At 38.9% G+C, this 24,787-nt stretch overlaps 3 protein-coding genes across 4 annotated transcripts; 1 reads left to right on the forward strand and 2 right to left on the reverse strand.

The window, feature by feature from the left end:
* Nucleotides 1-963: 963 nt before the first annotated feature.
* On the reverse strand, nucleotides 964-17,251 carry pgap1 (post-GPI attachment to proteins inositol deacylase 1). 2 transcript variants are annotated; one of them, XM_067516229.1, is made up of 27 exons: nucleotides 16,968-17,103; nucleotides 16,775-16,827; nucleotides 15,043-15,196; nucleotides 13,812-13,987; nucleotides 12,926-13,097; nucleotides 12,541-12,701; nucleotides 11,785-11,837; nucleotides 11,606-11,672; nucleotides 11,329-11,434; nucleotides 10,816-10,874; nucleotides 10,115-10,198; nucleotides 9,645-9,694; nucleotides 9,407-9,458; nucleotides 9,243-9,320; nucleotides 8,835-8,910; nucleotides 8,673-8,746; nucleotides 8,521-8,572; nucleotides 8,377-8,443; nucleotides 8,155-8,260; nucleotides 8,011-8,049; nucleotides 7,629-7,813; nucleotides 7,300-7,530; nucleotides 6,969-7,104; nucleotides 6,704-6,754; nucleotides 6,325-6,536; nucleotides 5,939-6,043; nucleotides 964-5,846 (listed from the first exon to the last, which is right to left on the reverse strand). In XM_067516229.1, exons 2-27 carry the CDS (start codon nucleotides 16,787-16,789, stop codon nucleotides 5,708-5,710), a joined length of 2,700 nt encoding a protein of 899 aa, XP_067372330.1. In that variant the 5' UTR covers nucleotides 16,790-16,827; nucleotides 16,968-17,103; the 3' UTR covers nucleotides 964-5,707. The 2 variants fall into 2 exon arrangements, with proteins under 2 accessions (XP_067372330.1, XP_067372329.1); XM_067516228.1 differs by lacking the exon at nucleotides 16,775-16,827 and having other exon boundaries at nucleotides 16,968-17,251.
* Nucleotides 17,252-18,132: 881 nt separating this feature from the next.
* Nucleotides 18,133-20,891, reverse strand: maip1 (matrix AAA peptidase interacting protein 1). The gene is made up of 5 exons (XM_067515213.1): nucleotides 20,541-20,891; nucleotides 20,284-20,355; nucleotides 19,089-19,215; nucleotides 18,854-19,004; nucleotides 18,133-18,753 (listed from the first exon to the last, which is right to left on the reverse strand). Exons 1-5 carry the CDS (start codon nucleotides 20,853-20,855, stop codon nucleotides 18,675-18,677), a joined length of 744 nt encoding a protein of 247 aa, XP_067371314.1. The 5' UTR covers nucleotides 20,856-20,891; the 3' UTR covers nucleotides 18,133-18,674.
* A 178-nt stretch (nucleotides 20,892-21,069) lies between these two features.
* Nucleotides 21,070-24,515, forward strand: tyw5 (tRNA-yW synthesizing protein 5). The gene is made up of 8 exons (XM_067515212.1): nucleotides 21,070-21,255; nucleotides 21,936-22,090; nucleotides 22,200-22,269; nucleotides 22,358-22,402; nucleotides 22,553-22,690; nucleotides 22,866-22,953; nucleotides 23,134-23,250; nucleotides 23,459-24,515. Exons 1-8 carry the CDS (start codon nucleotides 21,175-21,177, stop codon nucleotides 23,788-23,790), a joined length of 1,026 nt encoding a protein of 341 aa, XP_067371313.1. The 5' UTR covers nucleotides 21,070-21,174; the 3' UTR covers nucleotides 23,791-24,515.
* The last annotated feature ends 272 nt before the right edge of the window (nucleotides 24,516-24,787 follow it).

The following is a 24,787-nucleotide window of genomic DNA, read 5'->3' on the forward strand; positions in this document are numbered from 1 at the left end:
CAACCATGAAGTACAACAAAGGTGCAGCTGAAGAACAGCAGCAAAGGGCCCACTGAACTAGTTTTGGCACTGGCTTTATCCAGGCCAAATAACCAAAAGCAATGTTTTAGTGTCCTGAGTAGTGCTGGGATGTTTTGTAACACGATGGAGAAGGTGGAGACAAGTGGATATGTCGAGGTTTACCTGCCTGAGCGCACTCGGATACAGATTTTATTTCAGTTTGATTTGGAGTCTCTTTGGGGGATGGATGCAGAAGAGACTGGAGATTCTGAGCAAAACATTTCCCATTGTAGAGGCTTTGGGCATGAATAATGGAGACTGTTGAGATAAAATGTCAATAAAAAGGTTTGATTCACAGTCTAGCACAAATAAAATCAGGTTTTCTTTATCTGTTATGTAGATGTGTGAAATTCACACCAAAATGGCCACTTAATATGAACTGATGACTGCATGTGATTCTGAGGTCGCAGGACAGATACTTGGAGTTGGGGAATGTTGTTTGGCAGACTGTGTGCAGATGTTGATGTCTGCACTGTCAAGGCAGTTACACAGCCCACTGTAGATGTATAGGTTCAACTCAATGACTCCAAAATACATAGCAGGTGATCATTTAATCCCAAACTGAAATATAAAGATGGGGGGGGAGGGGGATTTGATAGGGGGAGCATTATTAGGCAGAGCTGATTTTAAAGATGTCCAGAAGTGGAATTGTTTTTATGAAGCCACAATAACCTATAGTATTGTGCCTGTAATATTTGCTGGCAGGCAAAGTCACACTGTAAGGTAGAGGTCAGGGTCATAAGGTCGTAACAGAGGCCCCAGTCAAGCGGGGACGCAAACCGGCAACCTTCTACCTACGAGGTGACACACACCAAAACAACATGGTTCAATTCCACTGCTAAGCAAGTTAGCTTAATAGCTAAAGCATTTTACTTAATGTCTTAGCAAACAAGCCACAAAAACAACCTTTATTTTCTTGGCTTTATTGCAACAGTGGTAAGAAAAAACTGCACAGTTTGCCCATTTACAATGACATCAGTTAAAAATGTGAGAAATAGAAAATCATCAACGCAGTCGATTGACACATTGCTTAAACCTGAGGATTAAATAAGTCTTCCACACCAGTTTCAACAGAAATAAAAACCAAGCTATCCCCTATATGAAATAGGATGTATATTATCAGTCTGTCGCCCAATTACCTGAAACAGTATGTTAACAACCGTCAGAGGACTAACTGGCAGGGGAAAAGTTTTACGGTCACTCTGGACAAAGGATAGAAAAAAACAGTGATACGGTTACGACTTAAAACCACTTACAATTATAACATTTATTAGGTTCACGTCTGTATTAAATTGGTGAAATGTTTCTTATTAATTGATGACATAAATTGTGTTAGTTTGATCATTGTGGAACAATGCTACCGTTCAGACTGGGATGCGTTTGTTGGGCAAATTTAAATGTAAAAATACAAATCTGATTGGATTGAGTAACTCTTATCAATAACACAAACTTAGAGGTTTTCTTTCTTTTCATGGTTGTCTATGAAAAAAAAATAGGTTTTTGGAAGTAGCACAGCGAATGGTTGCAAGAACAAAGAGTTCTTAGGTTTTTCTTGTTTTTATAAAAATTAGAAAAACATTTCTTTTGAATTGTTTACTTCTTCCTGTTTCTTTTGTCAATTCAAACTATGTTAGATGCATAGACACAAGTATCATAACTGTGCTATAACAATAGAGTAACAGAAGCACGCTTTGTTTTACTGGTAAGAGAAGAGTTTAACCTCAGCCTGAACATATTCAATAAAATTGTATATGACAAAGAATTACGGTTTAGTTGTTGATTTTACTTTAAAATGTAGAAGATTCCATTTTAGACAGGAGATAAACGGAAACAACATCCCAAAAAGCTTGAAAACATCAACGTGAAAGATTTCCTTTGTTTTCTTTCCCCTTTGTTTGAAGATTAAACCCTCAAGTATACATCCAAACATCTGGAGCAACAAGATCACAGTGAACATCGATATAAATAACAATGCCAATAGAAAAAAAAAAAAATCTCAACTCTCATTTTTTGTTTCACATAGTTGTGTATGCCATCAATTCACAACAAGGCAGACAATGTGCATGACAAAGCACTGAAACTGCACCAAACACACGAGTGCACAGAAAAGCTGTAGCAGATACTTTATCAACTCAAACAAATGGGGTGTAGAAACATTCAGTGCAGGTACATTCGCATTTGGAAGAACTGCAGCGTGTTGATGTGTGATTGTACAGTCTACTTGCCTAAAGGGAAAGAGTGACTTGTCCCTACTGAACTTAGCTTCAGTATTAAGGACACGATTTACCAATTACACTACTGTGTTGAGGAATTGTTTTTTTTTTTTTTTTGAGTCAGTCTTTACACAGAAACACACACACATATATATAAACACACATGTACATTCAATGTAGGCCTTCATCATTTAGCTCGTACAGTGCTGCTGAGGACTGATTGGCAGGTATGAGACAGATGCATTGGTGAATACATGAGAAAGCAAAAAGGGACATTAGCTGCTTAACTGATAAAATGGACGTGTAAAGGAGCAAAAAGCTGGCACACAAGCAATAATAGGAAAAAAACAGAGGTTAATTAATGATAAACAAAAAAACTACTTTCTACTTAGATCACAACCCAAATCCTGAGGCTTTAGTGTCACTTCACACAGTTGTGTTACTAATTCGATTTGTAATTTGTTAATTTGGAAACTGATCCATCAAACATTAACCGCTAAGGGCAACAGTAATTTGGCTTAAATAGGTAATTGGCAGAAACAAATAAAAAAAATAATTTAAACTCAAAATGCAAAGACTGTAAAGCCAAAGTGACATAACACAGTCTAAATGTTTCATATCAAATCTTCTACCCCCGTAGTAACATCTTCCATTAAGAGAAACTATTTCCACACACACACACGCATGTTATAGCAATGGCTAACGTTTCTTTATTACTATTAACGCACGCTGTAGTTTAATTTGACCCAGTCCTCACATGCACACACACTACTGATGTAACCATATGTGTATGAATCTGCAGCTGAAAACAATCCAACAAATGCAGTGTTTACTCCTGTCTGAGTAAAGGTTACTAGACATGGCGCCCAGTTGTTTTAGAAACATACTAAACTTCATTTTGAAGACTAGACTACACAACCCTTTCCACACAGCCACATCCCTAATGCAGCCACATTCATTTAGTTTTTTCCCCACTAAACAATTTCAGTTTGGTTTTCAATTTTATTTGCACAGATTACCTGTCACATTAACGGTCAAATCACAAAGTGATTCGTCTTAGTCTGATTTTTTTTTTTTACATTTGAAACCTGACATTTTGACAGGGATGTGTAGACTGTTTATATCCACTGTATTTAAAAAAAACAGCTGTGTCTTACTTAAAAGACAGGTTAACAAATTTTAAATTCTAAGGTGCTGACATAGAAGCTAAAACAACTTTCACTTGCTGCAACAATTCCTCCTGTTTACATGAGTCTCTAAGAGAACCTACGGAGATGCTTCATATGTAATTGATTGAGAGAAAAGTCCAGACATGTGTAAAAAGTTATTAAAATGTTCATCTGGAAGAAATACAAATTCTCAATAGTCTAAATGAGGCACATTAAGCAGATGACGTTGAAGAAGGGTGAACCTATTCCTAATCTGATAAAACTTGTTTTTCAAGAGCTACTTCACCCAAAGTATTTTTCATTAGTCACAGTTTGAGCAGCTGCTGCCACCAGTAAAGTGTCACTTTAACCATTAAAGTGCAGCAGTCAGCACTGGCTAAAACTGGAAAGCCACTGGCTGAAGGTTCTGTACTCTGACATTAGCACACAATCCTGAAATGGGATAGTGGTCACCTTTTTTTTTTTTTTAGCTGATACGGTTCCCAAATAAAAATAAACCCAGAATGGCTGAAGGTGCTGGCTTTGTTTGCATGTGCCCAGATTATTAAAAGTCAATGAATATTTATTCCATCCCTAGATAGTAATTTCAACTGTATAGCATACAAATCCTACAGTCTCCCCATTAGCTTTGAATATAATCGCATTTAACTAATCCACATAAAGCTTCAACAATTTACTAGCAATTTGGCACAGAAATGTGATACAGAATCCCAATGATAAATGTAAAAGTAATGTGTAAAAATTATTCGTCTCCTTTTAAACCTTTTAATGTGCTGCTGGACACAAATAGGACCTTATGAAAATGTTTTACTAAACATTTTTATGTTATGCTACGTTATGTTAAATGTTATACTTCCTTCAGATCAATTAGTAGATATTTGTTTCACTTTGAAACTGAAAGTCTTTTTGATTTGGTCAGCTTAACTATATACAATGTATCAAAGTGCAATATTAAGCAACAATTATAAACACTGTATGTAAGTAATGTGTCTATAGAACAACTGCGTGTCATGTGCAGATGTACATTTATGATACAAAGGTACTGGCTGAAACCATGAGTCCTAAACATACTTCTAATGGATGCAACAAACCAGCCATTGCCAGCTGCTTGTTTTTACACATTAAATCAGTATCCGGTGTTGGCTATAGACTGATGGAGCAGTAACCAGCCATGCAAAATGAGCAGCACGTAGTTAGCTTGAGTCACTGTAGAGGAAAAATGTTTGTTAGCCTATTCCTATTCAAAAGGTTTGTATTGTCATTTGTATTTGGCAAGTGAGAAAGCTGTTTCCACTTTGCAGCACAAGATTGAGAGTCATTGCTTCCTATATTTCACTTCAAAAACCTTCAAGGAAAAAGGGATGGTATCACCCTAAATTATGAGCCAGTGGGAAGCTTTTAAATTTTAACCGCTGTAGCTGAAGGTTTGAGATTCATCAGCATTAATTCTCTTGCTTTGCCTTGTGTTGTACAGATTTATAAGACATCAGCTCTGACAGTGAGTGCTGTTTAGCTACACCACATTATTGTACACAACCCAGAGTAGATCAGAATATTCTTAGAACAATGTGAGAAACACTGAACCTGCACATGTAATATTTTCCTGGTGTGAACCTCATTTTGTTCCCATTGTTACTGCTGTGAAAATAAAAAGGAGCAATGAAGAATGTAAACATAATTACTTTGGGTTTTTCTCATGGAATGTAAATATTTCACTACCACTGGTATCGAAGCAGTGCTTAGACAGTCAGTATATTACATTTACAGACAGCTAAAACTCTTTGCTAGGCAGTATAGGCAGTGTAGGAGTTTACAGCATAGTGAATACAGTGAACAACATTACTATAGATACTAGAAAAAAAAAAATTTTACTCATTTCACTATTAACACCCTGTTGAAAATATCTAATATCAATAGCTTCACTGGTTGCAGAGCTCTAGCTCCTTGAAGGCAGAGCTATAGATATACAGAGTAAGGCAAACTTGGTTTCAGATCAGTCCAACAGAGCTATATTTGCACCAAATGCTCCAAGACCTTTACATCTTTTCATTTCAAAAACACAGTGTAATTGCCATGGAGCTTTTAATGCTAACATTAAGCAGAAAGTTCCCCAAGCTATGTATGTCTATGGCTCTGCTCCATGGTAGTTTGATCCATGAAGTCTTCTGGGGACGAATCAGCCTCAACTGGCTTCAGTGAGTCAGGCTGCAACTTATAGAAAGGCTTTTTATGGTAGAAATGAAGACTGAAACCAGTCAGATACCATCAGAGTAGACTACACAAGGCCAGAGGGACGAGTGCCACCAACAGGAAGTAAGTGACTCTGTAGAGATGAAGTGGAGAGAAGGTCACCATGGCAATGGCCAAGGGCAGAGGGAAGCAGGACGTCAGAGGCAGGAGTTTACTGAAAAAGATGGAGAAAAAGTTAAATTGTTGATTGTTACAAGAGAACAAATGTCTTTAAAAATGCCCATACTGGTGGTGGTGTGCTCTTACCTGTTGCTGAGTTTCAAAGTGTTGCAGTTAAGAAGCAACATGTACACAATAATAAGAGGCACAGTGTGAGGCCAACAAGGGTCAGGGGTCAACTGGGTGGAATACCTGCAAAGAATCACAAGGCAGGTTAAACCAAGAGACCCATGCCCTCTGGCAGACCCCTTCTTTGAATGGTTAGAAGAAGTTTAAAAGGAAAGATTAACTACAGTGCTGCCGGGCTGTTTAATGAGTGTGGATCAGCCTTCGTCAAAACCTCTGTACATTCAGATATGTTTTGGATCAAATTGCCACAAAAGTTATACAGCGTGTTAACCTGACATTAATTCAGTAATCGTGATGCTGGTTTTGAACGTTGCTTCAAAAACAAACCAGCAACACTTCAGCACCTCAAGTTGCGGATCCAGTAGATAAGTGAAGGTGCACAGAGAAAGGCAGGTAGCATCAAGAGGGACAAGAGGCAGAGGTGGAGCTGTAGGTCATCCCTCACTTCCTGCAAAGCACACTGGGACAGCAATGGGGTGCCATTGCAGTCTTTGGACTTGAAGGGAGTGTCAGTATCAGCTGTGCCATTTTCAGCTTCTGTTGGCTTTTTGGGAGCCTAAACAGAGTGTGAAAAAAAGATTACAAATGCAACAAGACAAAAATATATTCTACATGTATGGTGTAAAATGTTTTGGAAGATGTGGAACCCTGAAACCTCAGAGACTGGTTTATCTGGTTGCTTATAACAGATTATATCAAAATAATTAAAATGAAAAATCTCACCAGATTCATCATGTGGCTCAGAGATCTAACCGTCATCTGTAGCCTTAGTACCTGAACATTCAATGTAAAAAAACAAAAACAACCCCCCCCCCAAAAAAAACATAAATCAGTACAAAACGTTTTATCAAAATATTGCAAAGTGAAGAGCAACTTAGTGCTTTGACAGGAGACAGGACATTCCCTGCTTAAAGCTAGTAAGCAGATTCAGACAACAAAGGAAAAAAAAAGGGTGAATATTATGTTAAATTATCATTTTAAAACTCACCCTATAAAGGTGGAGCAGAAATGCTGTGAAGATTGACAATGCTCCACAGGATGTCACACTCATGACAGTCAGACACAAAATGATGAGGAGTTGGGTTCGCATTCCTAGGGTACCACAGTCTCTAGAGATGCTTGGTCTGCAGATGTTTAAAAAAAGAAAGAAAAGTTACATTTAATGTAAGAAAAAGATCACCGAAGGAAGTTTATATTTCTTAGATTGTAAAATATTAATTAACAATAATATTAACATTCATCCTACTACTAATAGTTAATATACTTAAAAATAAACATGTAATTAATTAATTAATTAATGCTTAAATGTCCAGCCATACCTGTGTAGTGGTGCTAATATTAAGGAGGTCAGTCGAATGATGAGACGGAGCAGCGTGCTCCCCCAGTACGCCACCACTGCCCCGGAGACGTAAAGCAGAGGGGACAGGATGTGGTACCACTCTTCAGCTGGTACCATGTCTTTGTCACACACTACATCAGGGAAGGCTGGGGGGAGGGCATCCACAGGGGGGAGGTAAAGAATGGACCAGACCTCTTGAAACCAGCTAAAACTGAAGAAAGGGAGGAAAGTGAAAATATTCAGTTTTGTTTGTATGGACATGCCCCTTAAAAAGTCAGAATGCTGGGTTGTTAGACTTTCAATGTCTACCTTAATAACATGTGCAGAATATAAACAGGCAGGTTGACTTTATGAGGCTGCAGGCCTTTGCCCACTACATGGCTCATGTCTGCAGCCCGCCTTGACTTCAGGATGGAGGACAGCTGCCCACCACAGGCCAGGAGTAGAGTTACAGCTGTGTAAACTGGCACCAAAGAGCCACAGAACCTCAGTATCTGTCAGATAGAGGAGACCAGAGCAGACCAGGACATTATTCAGTTCAAGTCACTTGTGTCTTTGAAGAACAACAGATGTTGTTCAAACATATAAAAATGGTTTAAAATCTCTTAGCAGCAATTATTAAAACAGTCTCAATGCCATTAAATGACATTGGGTATGTTGCCCAAACAGCTACAGTAAAAAATAGTTGTACCTGTCCCAGCACTTTGGGGAACGAAGTCCTTATTGACACCTGAAGCACAGGAAAAACAACATTATTTAAAATGTCCAAAATCTTAAAAACAATGTTTTCCCATGACTGAAAGACATGCTTCTTTCCTGCAGCTAAGGGCAGTACCTTATACTGGCAGTTGGGGGCAGTGTGCAGCTGAAGGAGGACATCTGAGGCGCCGTCAGGGCCACTTGTATGGAGCATTCCTGAGACCTCAGTCACAGACGGCACACTGGTAGACAGAGGACATCAGGTCAAATGCAGGAACAGAAAGTGAATGTGCCACGTAGAACAGTCATAACAAAAAACAAGAGTGTGGAGACAAAACACTGAAAGTCTGTTAACAACCTGACTGTGGTTAAAGAGTCCTCCCGAAACCACGGCACCTTTATTCTGTACACATTAGGCAATCTCTCTGCAGACAGACATAAAGTCATTAATATCACTGGTCAGCATGTGTTAATTTATCTATGAATCAAAACCCAAACTCACCTTTCTGTGCTTTACACTGGCTTGCAATGTTAATTCTGAAAGCCTGATAGACCTAAAGACAGAGACGGAAACTTTAGTGACACAGCAGTAACAAGAATACTGAGTCTAGCAAGCACACGACGAAAATTATTAGTTTTAAAAATCAAAACCACCTTGTGGAAGTGTTGCAGCTTAATGGTGTGAAGAAGTCCAGAGGAGTTGACCGTAACATCGCCAACAGTCAAACCTGCCAGAACCAACACGTTACCGAGAAAGGATTTTATTGCTTTTCAATTAAAGCTTTGAGAATCAGCATCAACAGTAAGCCAACTCACCAAAAGACAGGACATGTGGGACGGGGACAGACAGTGTCTGAGAATCTTGCCTTTGCCACTCACATTCTACCGTGAACTGTGGAACAGAGCAACACTGTCAAATCCTTTCTCCAAGAATATAAAAACAAATATTGGCAAACAATGACACTCACCCTTAGCTGTACTTTGCGACATAAAAGATGTTTGAATGCCAAATATGTTCCGTTTGCAATTCAACTTTATTTATATTGTGCCAATTCACACAGGATTATCCATATTAACAGAAAAAACAATAAATCAGTGCCATCAGCGGAGATGCAAAACTATCTTTATTGGAGGAAACCTCTCTTTGTTCATTTAAAGGCTGTGCAACAATTATTAAAAATGCGTCATCGAAGAAGTAGCAAATTCTTGTTGGGTTTCAAGTACCTTTTTGCCATTGAGGTTGGAGGCTGAAACAACTAGATGAGTAACTGAAGACAAGTCACTGAGATCCAGAATCAGGACCTGAGGGTGACAACACACAGGAAGAGGAAAAAAAACTTGCAGCTTAAATTGGACTGAGTGACACGTATCTCTAAAGAATAAATTACCTTGTATGGTGGCAGAAGCTCGGTTCCCATGGACAGATCTACTGCATGCACACTGGATTTCCCAAACAACATAAATGGAGAACACAAATATATTTCATCATCTAAAATAACCACAAAAGAAATAAGATTTCCTCAATGATGAGAAAACACAGACAGATAAGTACAGTGAGAAGAAGATGTATATGATGAAGATATACTATAGGTGACAGGTAGATACATAATAACATGTTATTCTTACCATGAAGATCCATTCTTGTGCATGCAGCCGTACACCCAGCTAGTCATCTCCTGTTGGACAGAACTAAATCAGAACTCAACATTTCTTCAACATTTGTTGTGGTTACTGAGTTTTACAGTAGATGTTAGCCTACAACTATGTTAGGGCTGTGCCATATTACGTTCCAATCTCATAAATACTGTCAGTAACTGCTCGCTATAATAATCTGTCATACTGGAATATTAACTATTTTTATATCAATATTTGCATGTGTCATAATTGTGGGTATCTCAGTCAAGAGTACAAATAAGATGTGTGACCATGTGGTGGGAGGTCAATCACAACTGGGAAATTTTCGAGGAGTTATTTTAGAAAAGAGAGCTTCATCTGACATTCAGAAAGAGTTTGGCCACAAATTAGATGTGAATCCAAAATCTATAATTTGCAAATTGTATCAGCAACAAATAACAACCCATGGTGGAAAAACTCACCAGGTTGTTGCTCCGGCAGTAGAAATGGCTGTAGGCTTTTCTACGACTTGACAGGGCAAACAGGAAATATTTGACCTGTCCGTCCTGTGGACAGAGAAAAACACTAATGGTACATGTTGTCTGTCTGTGCTTCTGATTTTGTAAACGCATCATCTCAGAAACACCTTGAGGGAACGTCCTAAAATTTGGCACAAACTTCCATTTGCACTTAAAGATCTGTCCATTGTTGTGAACATCATAATAAAAGAATGCATTAGGTTAAGTTAATTTTTTAAAATTTGGCACAAACATCCAACGGCACTCAAGGATAAACTGATTCCAGAAAAAAAAAAAAAAAAAAAAAAAGAAAAAAAAAAGTCTTCAGCCTTGGTAGTAATGTTCACTCAAAAAAGTTCACATTTGGGTCTTAAAAGCAAAATTGCAGGAATGGTTCTAAAGAATTTCTTTAAATTTCTCACCACGTCACTGTTCCTTCACATTTGTCCCATTGTTGTGAACACAATAAAGCAAGAAAGCGTCCACTTCAGCACAAGGCTTTAGTGGCCAAAGGTCACTTTGAAGGTGAGTGTGTACTCACATCTTTTCTAATCTTGTGAATGAATTATCACAGTAATACTTTCATTAAATTTCTCACAAGCACAAGAATTTGACACAAGCATCCACCAAGACTCTTCATATTATGCTGGTGCAATGTGTGTTACCTTTGGTGTGCTGTAAGCCAGACGCAGCGTATTAACTTCGCTCCATGCTTCAGGAAAATCTAGAAAAACGTTAATAAAGGCTAAGTACAGGATGAACATATACATTATATTGGAAAGACAGCAATAGCAAAAAATACAGCTGATTTGTTTAATCAGTTCCTGAAAATCTCCAACCCACTTTTTCTTAATTAATAAAATATACATCCACATGTAATTACTAACACTTACTCAAATCTCCCCCAAACTAATTATAGGCAATTAATGGTGTTCCCACTGTCAACACTCTCATAATAATAAAATTACAGTATTATAATATAAATATACCACAATATTACCGTGAATGATACTGTTAGTTATATATTTAAGTAAACTCTAAATGTTTAAAAACCTATTTATGAATATTGAATATATGGAAAGACATTCTATTAATGTCAAAAAACATGGACAATGTACCCTACATAAGTAAGATTCTGTTTATTACAGCATCTGGCTAATAAAACTTTTCTCTGTAACCTGAGATGGAGATGGAGGTTACTTGAGTTTCTCCCAACATCCTGACAGGGTGTCTGATAAAGTGATGGTTCAGAACGGCCATTGTTTTCTCTGGGTTTTCTGTAAACTAATCAGAACAAACACAGTTTGGACACAGGTGACATATGCTGCCAACGAATGCTTATGAGATACACTGCATTTCACTAGATGTATGACAACATTTCTCCATTTTTCTTCACGCAACCTTTTTCACAGAAACATTACTTTAAAAAAAAGTTCATTTAGGTTTTTTCCTGACCTGTCTGGTTTGAGGATCAAGAAGGTCAAAAAATGCCCTGACAGTGGCAAGAACAAGCTCTTTGCACCTGAAACACAATAGCATAAACACAGGGTGTATATATAACCTGAATAACATTTAAATATGGTTGGAAATACATAAGCTACATAGTTTACCAAATGAAATCTAATGTATTTTACCAAACAATGGAGAGGTGGTCAGTGGACACCCACGTCCTGGGGACTGCAGTGGCCTTGATAAAAAAAACCCAACAAAACACATATCACAAAAACTCTTTTACACACAATAGTCTAGGGTCAACTGTTAAAAGTAATGGAGGAATGAAGCAGAGACGTCCTGTGAGGAGAGGGCATGCAGGAGTGGAGTGGATAGAAAAGAAGGTCAGGTGTGATCTGTGATAGAAGGCTATTTGCAGACAATAGTGAGACCATATATGTTTTATGGCCTGGAGACAGTGGTACTGACAGAACAACAGAAGGAGCTGGAAGTGGCTGAGTTAAAGATGCTGTGATTTTTGTTGGGAGTAACAAGGATGGGCAGGGTTAGGAATGAGTGTATTAGAGGAACAGCATGGCTTAGACTTAGATGGTTTAGGCATGTGCAGAGGAATTGGGGGGTATAGGGGAAAAAATGTATATAAAAGGAGAAGCCCGCTGAGAATGGAGCTGCTGAACAGGAGAAGAAGAGAAAGGCCAAGAAGGAGAGAGAACATGTGGGAAGCTGGTGTGGCAGCAGAGGATGCAGAGACAGTGAGATGAAAAAGAAGCTGAGTTGTGCCATCCCTACGGAGGACAGCCAAAAGAACAAGAGTCTTAGGAAGCTTTAGTTTTGTCTACAGGCAAACTACTACTCATGGGGTCAAAACTGTACGAACTTATGACTGAATTCCTTCTTTCAAAATACTGCTTTAGATTTTTCACCACCACTTATCTTACCACGAGTGACAGCTTATTGTGGTCTCCTGAAGGACAAGGTAGGATTGTTAGGCCAGAGCGGACCTGGTAGTCACGGTAACCACCCCCAACAGACAGGACTGTGACATTCCTGAGTTTGTTTGCCTGGTTCACCCACTTTTGTCTCACTGCCGAATAGAAATCTGCAAACAAAAAACTGTGTTCAGCACTTATTTAAATTTCACATCTTAAAGATTTTTAACTTGCATACATCTATAGTTACATATGAAAATGAACCACAAATATCCATTTTTAAATTATTTTATGGTGTGGTAAGAGGGTCAATGCTATGCAGAATGCATTCATACCAGCTGCACAACACAGCAGCTGATTTTACTTGAGAATAAGCAAGAGAATTGTGTCTCACCCAGCAGGTACGGGTCCAGGGCCAGCACTGGGGCCAGGTGAGGTGAAGCCTGGGTAATGATTAGGCTTACCAGACTAGTGTTAAAGCGAGGCAAAGTAAACAGCGCGCGAGCCACCACTCCTCCCATGGAGTGGCCCACAAGTACCACCCTCTGAGGGGGGGACTTCACATGCTGGCATGCCAAGAGAAAAAGAGAGACTTAATGGCTTTATATTATCGAAAGGAAGCACTGTTTGTTTCTCTTTGTACTTTTTACTTTGCATTAGTTGTCATAACTTTTGAAGGCTGCTCCTTTTGATTCTTGATTTAAACCTCTTGCAGATTTTTTTGATCAATGCATCTACAGTTTGAGCACAAATGATCTGACCTCACTGGTATCTTGTTAGTTGTCTTTTTTTATACAAGTCCTGGTTTCCAGACTGGTTTTACTGCTGTCAAAGACTGCGAACAACCACTGAAGCCACTTCTGGTTAGGCCGGTATGCCAGAACCATAGTCCAAGTTTAGTTCTGGGCCTTAGTTCTACCTGCCAAAAAAGCCCTTTGTCTGGACGTACTTTTTAAAGATTCAGGAATTACCAGTGTGAGACCTACAGGGATGGATGAGATACGTGGACATGGGCCTACGGTAAATGGCATTTGTGATTGGGAATGTTATAGGTTAAACCCACACAATGTAATTTGTCTAAGCGCTGCATGTTGAAAAGCACAAATATTTAAAGGGCCCTGAACTATTTCATGTTCATTCCAATGTGGCCTGCTCAACTTCCTTACTACTTGGTGAACTCCTGGTCACAGAAGGCTAAACGAGTAATGTAAAAGCAGAAGGTGATAGAATGTGATATGCATCACCCAAATTGAAATATTACTCCACCAGCAAGGCCTGACCTTGTACAGCCTCAAGATGGCCTTAATGCTCTCATGCAGGAAGTGTGTCTGCCGGAGCAAACTGCCACCATAAAGCGCTACCAGCTCCTCGTTAAAGTCCACGGTGAACACGTTGAAGTGGAGACCTCCCTCCATGCTTTCAGCCTTCCTCAGGGCCACTGAGCCCAGGGAGCGAGCTTTGAGAAGAGAAGAAGACGTGTGATGATCTCAAATAGTGTAACTGGGCCATTTCTACAGTGTGAAAAGTTGAGTGACATGATACATATTGAAATAAATATTTTCAACTACTAATTCATCATGACTTGAGTTTCTTCACATCATCAGGGCAGCAATTTACAGCCTAAAAAGAAAACCCGAATTTTACTAAGATTCCTCAAATGTATGTAAACTGTTGCATTTTTCTGTGTGACACAACTCTGTAGCATAGCAGCAATGCTATGTTACACAGGTAAGGACTGACACTGGTAATTCATCATGCCATTGTTACCTTGTGAAGTAAGCTTATTAAGCAAAAGCTGCTGTTAAAAATACATCTGCATGGAGAATGTGACTGGTGGATGAGAAGTGCTGAGTAACACAAAGCACGGACCATCATCACAAACAAACCAACTGCAAAATGTGTTAATCCTCACATGGATAAAAGTGAATGAGAGATAGAACAACAGCCTGTACAATCTTACAATGTGTTTTAAAAGAGCCTGACAAAATAATTACAAAATTGTTAGGGAAAAGCAAAACAAAATAAAAAAAAAGACCAAAATCAACAATGTCTTAGTCTGCCTCTCAATATTTTCGAGCTTTTCTATCTTGCCCGAGGCCCCCAATTCCAAACACATTTCGTGAGAAGTAAATGTTTAAAAACTAATCCTTATGATATAGTTTTTTTTTTTTTTATCATTTCCCTGAATGGGTGGGCACTGTGCTTCTTTCCTAAACTTTAATCAAACAGAATGAAATGCATTTCTTGGAGACTATCTGAGCTGCGGATTAGCTCTAGTGATGCTCTAGTGACTATTTACAGCAGCCAGACAGTGTATGGGGGTCTCAGTTTGGGCACAACATTGGAACTCTATGGCACAGAGGAATCAGATCACACACTCTCAAACCACCTCAGTCCAAACCCCTTACTGAAAAGAAAGTAACCAGCTCACGGTTCTGCATCTGAATCTATGCCGCATCAATCTATGACACGCACCAACCTTTCTTTCGCTCATTAATTTTTGCAACTTACCTTGCTTATAACTGCCTGCGTTTCCGGGCAGGAAAAGCACAGGGGCACCGGTGAGTTTGAGCGCTCTAGTTTCCTGGGCATACGCTCCCTCTCCATACAGGTAAAGACCATATGCAGGGTATAGTTTGGCCACGCGACGAGGAAGAGCCACATGCTGCAACATACAGCCACATCCACACTTTCAGGATCAAAAAGTTCAGTCACCATTTTGCTTTTTTAAATGAATGTCAAATATTGTTGTGAAATTGTGTTACATATCATGAAATGAATAATCAATACATTAATTATTATGATACAGTGTGGCTTTGAGGTACTAAAATCTATTGCACATTTTAATCATCTACAACATTCTTACAGCTTTATTTACCTCCAATTTGGAGATTCTTAACACAAAATACAATGAACTAATAGAGAGGGACGTATTATTGTGGATTAGGCAGCTGCTAATACATAAAGTGGCTGCTTTACGTATTAGCAGCTATTACCTACAGTGTCAATTTCTGAGTAGGAGGTAGAAATGTATCATTACAGTTTTTTTTATACCAATAACAGTTTCTGAAAAATACTTTTTTGATACCAAATTTATAAAATCCATAATAATCCAAGAATATGCTATGTTAAAAAAAATTTACTTAGATTTTTTTTTAGCACCTTGGCATTTTTTTAATGAAAGAAATTTTCACCCTAATGATGGACGATTCACTGCAGGACTGTTGTATTAGACTTAGAGTACACAGTAAACTCACAAATGACAGAAAATGGATTTATTTCTACACCAGCAAAAGCACATAGCTTCAGTATTTCCCTTAAATGTTAAATGAAAACTCGCTGTGACATTAATCAGTGGGTGAAGGAAGAATTGATCACTGATCCCCGGCCCTCCTCCCTCGGATGCAATTTACTGCTAAGCAGATAGAACTGATAGAGGGAGGGACGGTTTGAGAGTGGGGGAGCTACTGTCTCTGAGAGCTCTATTGCAGAATCCAACTTTGGAAAGCGGTTTATGCAGTTCAGGAACAGCACCAGAACTTAGGTTAGGCTCAACATTATTTTACATTCAGGTCTTGTCTGGTCATAGCGCATTGAGATCAAGCATCAGCTAGGTTGGCACTCACATCACACTGGGCTACTCCTGGTTCTATACAGACCATCTACATTTACCACATGAAAAGTCAAGAGACTGTTCTTAGTTACACTGTATGGGTTTACTATCCATCCTCCCTCCTACCACAACAAAAAAGCATACACTGTGGTTTTAAGATTGACGCCCCTTCAGTGCACTGCCTCCAGCTGTGCTCCACTTCTGGACAGATGAACACATTAGAGAATAAAGCACAGAGAAATGTGACCTGCAAACATCTGCAGCACATTCACTTCCACTGTCTTTATCTTCACCTTTAGTGTCTGTTGACATCTACCTTCCAAAGCTGATCTGCCTGTGACCTGCTGAAAGGATTCTAGGCTCAGCAGTTGATTTATGGTTTTATAACCTGGCTAAGTTTGGCTAATCTAATCTGAATCCTCAACTAACACACCTCCAACCAGTCATACAAGTATGTCAATACAGGGATTCCTGAACCTGGTCCTGAGGGACCCTGCCCTGCTTGTTCTTCAACTATCACTACCCAGTGCTGATTACCTGTACCAGGTATGTAGGGATAAGGACAGTTGAAAAGAAAAATTGAGGAACTACAGCAAATAGCATGGTTGTGTGGCAGTGCCGCCTTCCCACCTCAGCAGGTTTCATGAGAACAGGTTTACAGACGGGGACAGAATTCTTCTGCTCTGTTCACGATGAAAACAAAACATGAATGAACCATTTAGAGGCGTAGCTATTAGTCTCAGCCTGGAATAACTCAACGAATACACTAGTTTACTACAAATGTCATGTTGGGTGAAGCACAATAATTAACCTGGGCACTCACCAAGTACTCGGGGTATTCAAACATGTAGGTCATGCTGCATCTGTTCTCTTCGAAACCGGTCAGCAGCTCTCGCAGGCCAACCACCAGAAGCCCCAGAGCAACAGCGTAAAAGGCCACAGCGGCGAGTTTCATAGTTGAATTTGGACTTCTGGCTCTTAGATATTACAGGTGTTCTGTCTCCATGGTTCAGCTGTCATTCCGTGAGCGCCCTGCCAGGGAGGACACCACACAAGCCGTCATTCACAGCAACTGAAACCCTCATAACAGGAACTACTTGCTATACAAATGGCAGCGAGTGGCAGGTTGCTCGACCAACGGGAGGCGAGCACTGAAAAACTGGACCAATGGGAGCGCAGAAAGCCAGTGACGCGTCCTTTATTTGGAATTGCTAACTTTAGACGCTTTCACTGAGTTCGCTTTATTCGTTTCATTTGTTTATATGCTGTCTTTTCTTAATTTTTTTTAGTAAAAAAAAAGAAAAGGAAATTATTTAAATTTATAACACACATTTTCTAGTAGTGTTTCAGTCGATATTGAAGATATCCTTCAAACAATTTCAGTGTACGTTGTAAAAATAAAAAACACCACGACTAAAGTCAAATTGGAACCAGACATTTGTAAACCTGCAAACTGCTCTTAGACTACAACAATCTTATTAGTGCTCATCCACATTGTGCAAGTTTATTGTGAAGTTTTTGGGCTGGGATGCACACTGAAGAAAGGGGAGAACGTTTAGAAATCAGTAAAAGGGTGCAAACAGATATTTATGCTGAACAGTGTTTGCAGGGAGAGATGACAAATGTGGATGTCAATGTATTGTGATAAGAAATAAAAATAAATGTTTATAACTCAAAATAGTAATAAAACAATTGGGTGGAGGTACCATCTATTCCATGCAGGTTACTGCCTGGTTGCAGCTGCTACAAAGATTATTATAGTGATAATTATTTATTATTTCTAGTATGTTTATATTTATAATTCTCATGATTCATTTTAATCTCAAATCCAAATATCCTTGTCCTTATGCACTGATTCAATTTAGAATCATCACAATAATACATTACACATTCAGATGCAGACAGGCATCATAAGTGGGCCTATCCCACCCCTGGCCACCCCTTTGGTTCTGCTGATGAGTGCAGGAAAAACACAGTATAGCACACACTTCAATTCTCAAAAATTTAATAAAACAGAGGTCATGCAGCTGCATGAAGCTGCCATTAAAAGCACATGTACACAAATACAGTACATATATTTCATGTATAAGTCAGTCACATAACTGCAACAGGTCCAATATTGTGTGTACCAATGCTCTTATCGTACTCAGGAAAACACAGAGGAACAAGAATTTTCCATCAGAAAAAAAAATCTCAGCTGATGAGAAAAAAAAAAAAGGTTTAAGTTCAAATAAGGCTCTGACTTTGTTTTTTGAAATACATTTTTGATTCTTCTTATCAAATTCCGGACTAGATAAATCTTTTCAAATCAAAAGTTTACAATGTTATTACACTGTATTTGTTAGCATCTCAGCTATGTATCACTAGCATACTGCAGACCATTGTTAGGAGCATCGGGAAGAACGGTTACGTTTAGCCTCCTCTGTCCACTAGATGCCCAATGAGGATCCATGTCTCGTTTCCCTCTATGTGGTATCTTGACTAGTTTGTTCCTCAGTTTTTAATCCTTAGTGAAGAGATTTTCACCACCTTAGTCCAAAAGCTTGGAGTGCTCTATCCTCGTTATGGTCCAGTCTGGAGGCACTCCTTTGGTAAACTCTCTTTGGAATCTGCCAGGAAACCATAAGAAGAGAATGTTCTTTGTCGTACAAAGATTTTTTCTTGTTTAGTATTTAGTTTAACTTATATTCAAAAGGCAGGTGTACTTACTCATAATTTGCAGTTAGCAGTCTTTTAGTTTCTGCATCTCCCTCTTCGCCAATGGCAACCTGGAAGATACGAGTTCCCTCTATGGTGTCTTCAGGAAGGTGTGCACTTGTCAGATACCAGAAACGCATCAAAATACTGACAAACCTTCTCCCTGAAAACATAGCACACATTGAAAATGATTAATTCTCCAACTAAAAACCAAAAATCATAAAGATCATAAAGATTTAATGCCGACCATTATCATCATAGTAAATCCCCACATCCCCAGGGGTTGTGTACATGATCTCATCTGGATCTGCAGAAAGGGCTTTTTTGTGGCTCAGTGGCAGCAGATTGCACTTTTCCTCGAGCTTTCCAATCAACTGCAAGAACAAAAGAAAAAGAAAAATGAATCAGGGCAGACCTTACGCAGAGAGAAACAGTCACAAGAAAAAAAATAATGGAAGTGTTTGAAATTTGCAGCTTTTCTGCATAAATTGGTAATGAAATGTTACATTATCTGATGTTCGCTTAAATCACAAATAAATACCGTATTTCTATCAAACGCAAACAGTCATGATCTTTTATGTCTTTATTAAACACACCCAGAAAACACTCAATCCAATAGAGATGCTGTTGAATGATCGCAGGAGAGTCATTCACAGCAGACACCATATGAATGTGACAGAGCTGTAGCAGTTGTGGGAAAAATGGTTTAACATTCTAGACAAGTAGGGTAAAAAAGAAAAGAGTTCTCACTACAATCATCATTTCAGTCATTAATTTGATCCACAAACTGACCTGAGCGACAAATGTTACGAGAACAATCACCTCCACGTTTGTCATTTACATTACTGTTTCCCAAAGTGTTTGGGTTTGACCCTGCAAATCCAAGCACTTCCTACTTGTGACCCCCTTATAGGTAAAACGTTTTGATGAGTTGTTTGAACTAGATTTGGTTTTGCAAAATGAATTCAGCAAGGAGTCATGTGAGGAAATAAAATGAGACGTGGATATAATATAATAATATTTTATGTAAAACATTTCTAACATTCTGAGTGTTTGCAGGAGCAAAGTCCCCTCAATTATTGTTTAGTGGGAAGTTGCAGGGTCATTTTACAGGTGGGCTTTTTGAGTAGTGCAGTCAACCTCAGATTGGTACAGTTGTGAGACCTAAAAATATCAGTTGACAGACACTTTCCAACCAATCCAATGGAATTTGAGAGGATCTTTCAGGAAGAATGAGAAAAACCACCAAACTCATAGTGGGAGAACCTGTGGAGACTCAAACCTGTGATTACTGCCAAAGGGGCTGCTACAAAACTTTAGGTCTGAATGCAGGATCTCGAGTGTTCTGAAGTCTCTGGAAGTGCAGTTCTTTTTCCTACTCTGTGTATCATTGTTTGGCAGAAGAGAGGTTGGGAAATAAGAGAACATGTTGCCATACTCACGTCTTTAGCTACAAGCCCTTCTAAAGCTTCAAACTGACACTGTGACAAGAGCCTGGAGACATGGGAGAAAGCCTGCAAGAGTTAACAAAAAGTCTTTGTCAGCAAAACCATGAAAAATGGAGACTGGAACTGCGCAGGTTGAAACGTTACTTCAATGCTGATAACTACATCTGCAACGTTAGCTAGCTAGTTAACCATCTGTGAGAAGTTGTAGCTAGCTAACGTCAATCGTCCATCTGTCTTGATGTTTTCCAGACCTGCTTCGCTCCTTCCGTAAACTCTTCGATGGTGAACTCTTTATCGAAGTAAGCTCTGATCAAAAAGTAGTAAATCCGCGTGCGGAACCAGATGAAAGGGTTCGGTATTCCAAAGACCACCAACTTCTGGTCCTGTTTGTGTCCACCCTGCTCGGAGCTGTACGGGCGGCCCGCTGCTGCTATACCGACAGAGTATGGAGGTGGTACCCGCGTTTTACCTGACCGGTTAAGGATGACGCTCTCTTTTAAAAACAAACGAGTAAAGGAAAATGTTGACGGAATTCTGGAACAACCTCGTAACATGGGCAGCGCCATCTTTTCTTCTTCGGAAGTCTCTTTATCGGTGTACTCGTCTCTTCCGGAGAGGAACAAAAAAAATAATGTAAATATCCAAATAGAAGGTTAACACCAAACAAAAAGACTATGCTACCCTGTAAAATTTTAATCAAACGAGTGCATTATGTGTAAATAAAAAGCAACATCGTTTGTGTAAACAATACATTTTCACTTATAATATTTTTGTTTCTAGGGGGGCACCAACACTGTAACACACGTTCCCAAGCAAGAGAGTAGAGTTTAGGAGCTGTTTACTGTCACTCACAGAGTCATACATTTCCAAAGCAAACCATGTTAAATGGAGCTCCAGGAAAAAGTACCCGTGGCGACATTCACACAAGTAAACAGGGACATGTTCATGCGGCAGATCTGCCCAGAGGTAAGAGAAAACTGCTTCCTACAAGTCAATCCAGCATTGGAACACAATTTGACAGAACCGTCCCCTTTTCCCCTAAAAGCTGATTTTAAAGCAATCAAGTTAGTAATCGATTAATTGTTAATAATCAAAGTTTCATTTTCTGTTTCGAAATTGTATATCTTTGGGTTTTCGACTGTTCACTTTAAACTCTGGGGATGGAAAACTGTTAAACAGGTTTTATTATTTTTTATCATAACAATTTAAAACAATGTTAATAATAAAAAAAAAGTTTATTTATTATTGTGAATAGTTCAGTCGTAGTTGCTTTTTATAGTGCAGCTTTGCCTTTGTTTTGTTGTAGTATAATGACCTATAGATTATATTTAGTATATATAAAAGGTTATCCTAGTAACTCTCCACATCTCACAAACGCTGTACACTCTTTCAGCAGTGCAGTGTCTTATAGACCAGACAAAAAAACCCTGGTGACTTCATCAGAGTTGTTTTGGCAAACTTGTCAAAGCTCTTACAGAGTTACACACAGTTTTCAAAGGCAGTACCTCAGTCCCATAACCTGCAAACGCAGCTCCTTTTGTAAAATTGGTGGAATGGCCTGTTAACATACAGTATGTATAATATAAATTCCCTCTCCTGGTCATCACCTGCAGCTAGAGGTAATCGATGAGTATGCTTTTTTGCAGCGAAGACCAGCCGTGCTTAGAGGTGTGTGCCTCGGACCATGTTTGGAGAATTGGACAGTTAAATATCTTGGACAGAAAGGAGGAGACAAAGAAGTGAAGATTCATGTATCTGCTGTGCCCCAGATGGACTTCCTTCACAAAAATTTTGTGTACAAGTGAGCTCGCTCAGGCTCTTTGTCGTTCTCTCCCTCTCTCTCTATCTCACACATACACACACTTACACTGTAGTCCTTTGCTGATTTCTCACCTAGTATTTTTTCACAGGACTCTGCCATTTAATGAATTTGTGAAAAGGGCATCAGAGAAACAACACTCTGACTTCTTCCTGTGTGAGGTAATTATCATCAAATAAGGATACGGTAGAACAGTATTTTTCCCCATCATTGTATTATTATTACTGACAGGCCTTGGTCTTATTTTAGGATGAGAGCTATTATCTGCGATCACTTGGAGAAGATGTCCGGAAGGTACTGGATACCCTTCAGGCCATGCTGAAACATTATAGATTTTTGGGTGTTACTATATTTAGATGGCAAATATCTCAGTCTGACTAAACAGAAGCTTGGGAGCGATTATTAAAAGGTAAAAAAAGATTCAAGACACTTCTACATTCACAGGAACCCGCTGACCTGAGCAAGCAGTTCCCAGAGTTGGCAGAGGATTTCCACATCCCACAGTTCTTTGAACCTGATCAGTTTTTCTCCTCCGTCTTCCGCATCAGCTCCTGTGGCCTGCAGCTGTGGACCCACTACGATGTGAGTGTTGGAATGTGTGGTTAATTACAAATCCAAAGTTTTATGTTTAGTCCCTTCTGGGGTCCATTTCTAACAGATGTGGCTAACGTGCATTGTTACATTTACAATGTGAATGCATTTTGTTATAGCAACACATTTCTGGGAAACTAGCCTCAATAAGTGGTCCTCCCTTCAGGTGATGGATAACCTGCTGGCTCAGGTGACAGGAAGGAAGAGAGTGGTCCTCTACAGCCCCCAGGATGCACTGCACCTCTACCTGTCTGGCAAGTAGCTGCAGGAAGATGCCTGTGTATTTATTTAAATTCTCAAACTCAAATCTATTCCGTATTCACATTAAGGTCTGATTTTTGACATGATTTGGCTGAATGCTCTTATTTTTCTTGGTTTTAAGTAGCGTGGTGCAATGATACAGTGCCTCATTTAATTATGATGTGACCCATCAGGTGATAAGTCAGAGGTTCTGGACATCGATTGCCCGGATTTAAAACGGTTTCCTGACTTTGTAAAAGCAAAGAGATATGAGTGTGTGCTCGAGCCTGGGGATCTACTTTTTATCCCTGGTAAGAAGAATGTCCACATTTACCAACATTCTGAACAATCCTACACAAACTCCCTCATGACATCAAACTGAAGATAATGTACTTTAAGAAAAGGAAGCTTGTCACTTAGTTTGTGTAAATTGCTAATTTCTACTGTAGAAATGTTAAATTTTCAAAGAATTTAATTTAAAACAGTTTTATCACACATAAACAACTTAACTTTCCCCAGCCCTGTGGTTCCACAACACCCTTGCTCTGCAGTTTGGTGTGGGTGTTAATGTGTTCTGGCGCCATCTACCTGCTGACCACTATGACAAGAAAGATCCCTATGGTAACAAAGACCCAGTGGCTGCAACTCGAGCCCTTCAGGCACTGGAGAGGGCTTTGCACACGTTGGATGAACTTCCAGCAGACTATCGGGACTTCTATGGACGCCGTATGATTCAGCGTATTCAAAAGCGGATGTGCTGTGACAGGCCACTGGCGACAAATACGAGGGAGGACTCTAAGACCAACTTATCCAGAAGTGAATTAAACCAACCTGAGTTTCTAAAGATGTGAATAACCAAAAATATGAAGTGGTGGTTTTTGTTTGCATAGTTAATTTGACCATTTGAGAAAGAAACAGGCTAAAGCAGTCATGTGACTTATTTGGGTTAATACATGAATGTTAATACATGAAGGCGAAAACAAATGTCCTATTTATTAGCAAAAGTAAAAACTGCTCTGGACTGTGGGGGTGTGTAGCTACAAGGTCTGTTATTGAAATCTCACTGACTACGGGATTAGAGCATCTTCATCTTTTTTGCAGATTTGTGGTTATTTCAACTGCATCTCTACCCACTTTCATCCTGAACAGAGGTATAATTCAGTAACATGTGCTTTGAAAACATCTGGTTAAATAAGCTCTTCAACATAGTTGATTTTAGCCGTTTTTGTTTTGTTGATATTTTTAATTAAACTTTATGCTCAAAGTTTTAAAAATGTTGTGATCCAGCTCTCTCACTTAAGATGAAATACTGGATTTTATTCTTCATTATTTGTGGAGTCAATAGTATATTTTTTAAAGACAATTTCAAAAAGATGACCACAGTCCTGTCTTTATATTTATACACACCTTAATTTTCTCTCCTTATAGTCCAATTTGCTGTGACAATTACTTACTAAATTATAAAATTCTTAAGAGAAACTTAAAAGTCAAAAATTGTTTAATGCAAACCAATCAATTTTATAACCTTTTTTCTGAAAGAGTAATATGGTATCTAGTAATGGGGAAATGTAAAATACCTGACACGAAAGGTCAAAAGCTCGGCAATAATTGCATCCTCCTGTACTTTACTAATTGGTTGAAGAAAGAAACTACCACAAAAAGAGAACAATCTCAGTTCAAGGTCTACTAATTGATTTGTTCCAGCGCTTTCCACTTTTTCAAAGAATAAAACAAGAAGTGTTGAACATTGTCACTGACTCAGCCCTTAACAAGGAAACAGTAATGTAAATGTTTTTCAGAATATGCAGAAGCAACCATACAAAAGGCCTAATTTCTATAGATTCATAG

The sequence above is a fragment of the Channa argus genome, chromosome 9 (assembly GCF_033026475.1).
Source record: "Channa argus isolate prfri chromosome 9, Channa argus male v1.0, whole genome shotgun sequence".
NCBI classification, from domain to species: Eukaryota; Metazoa; Chordata; class Actinopteri; order Anabantiformes; family Channidae; genus Channa; species Channa argus.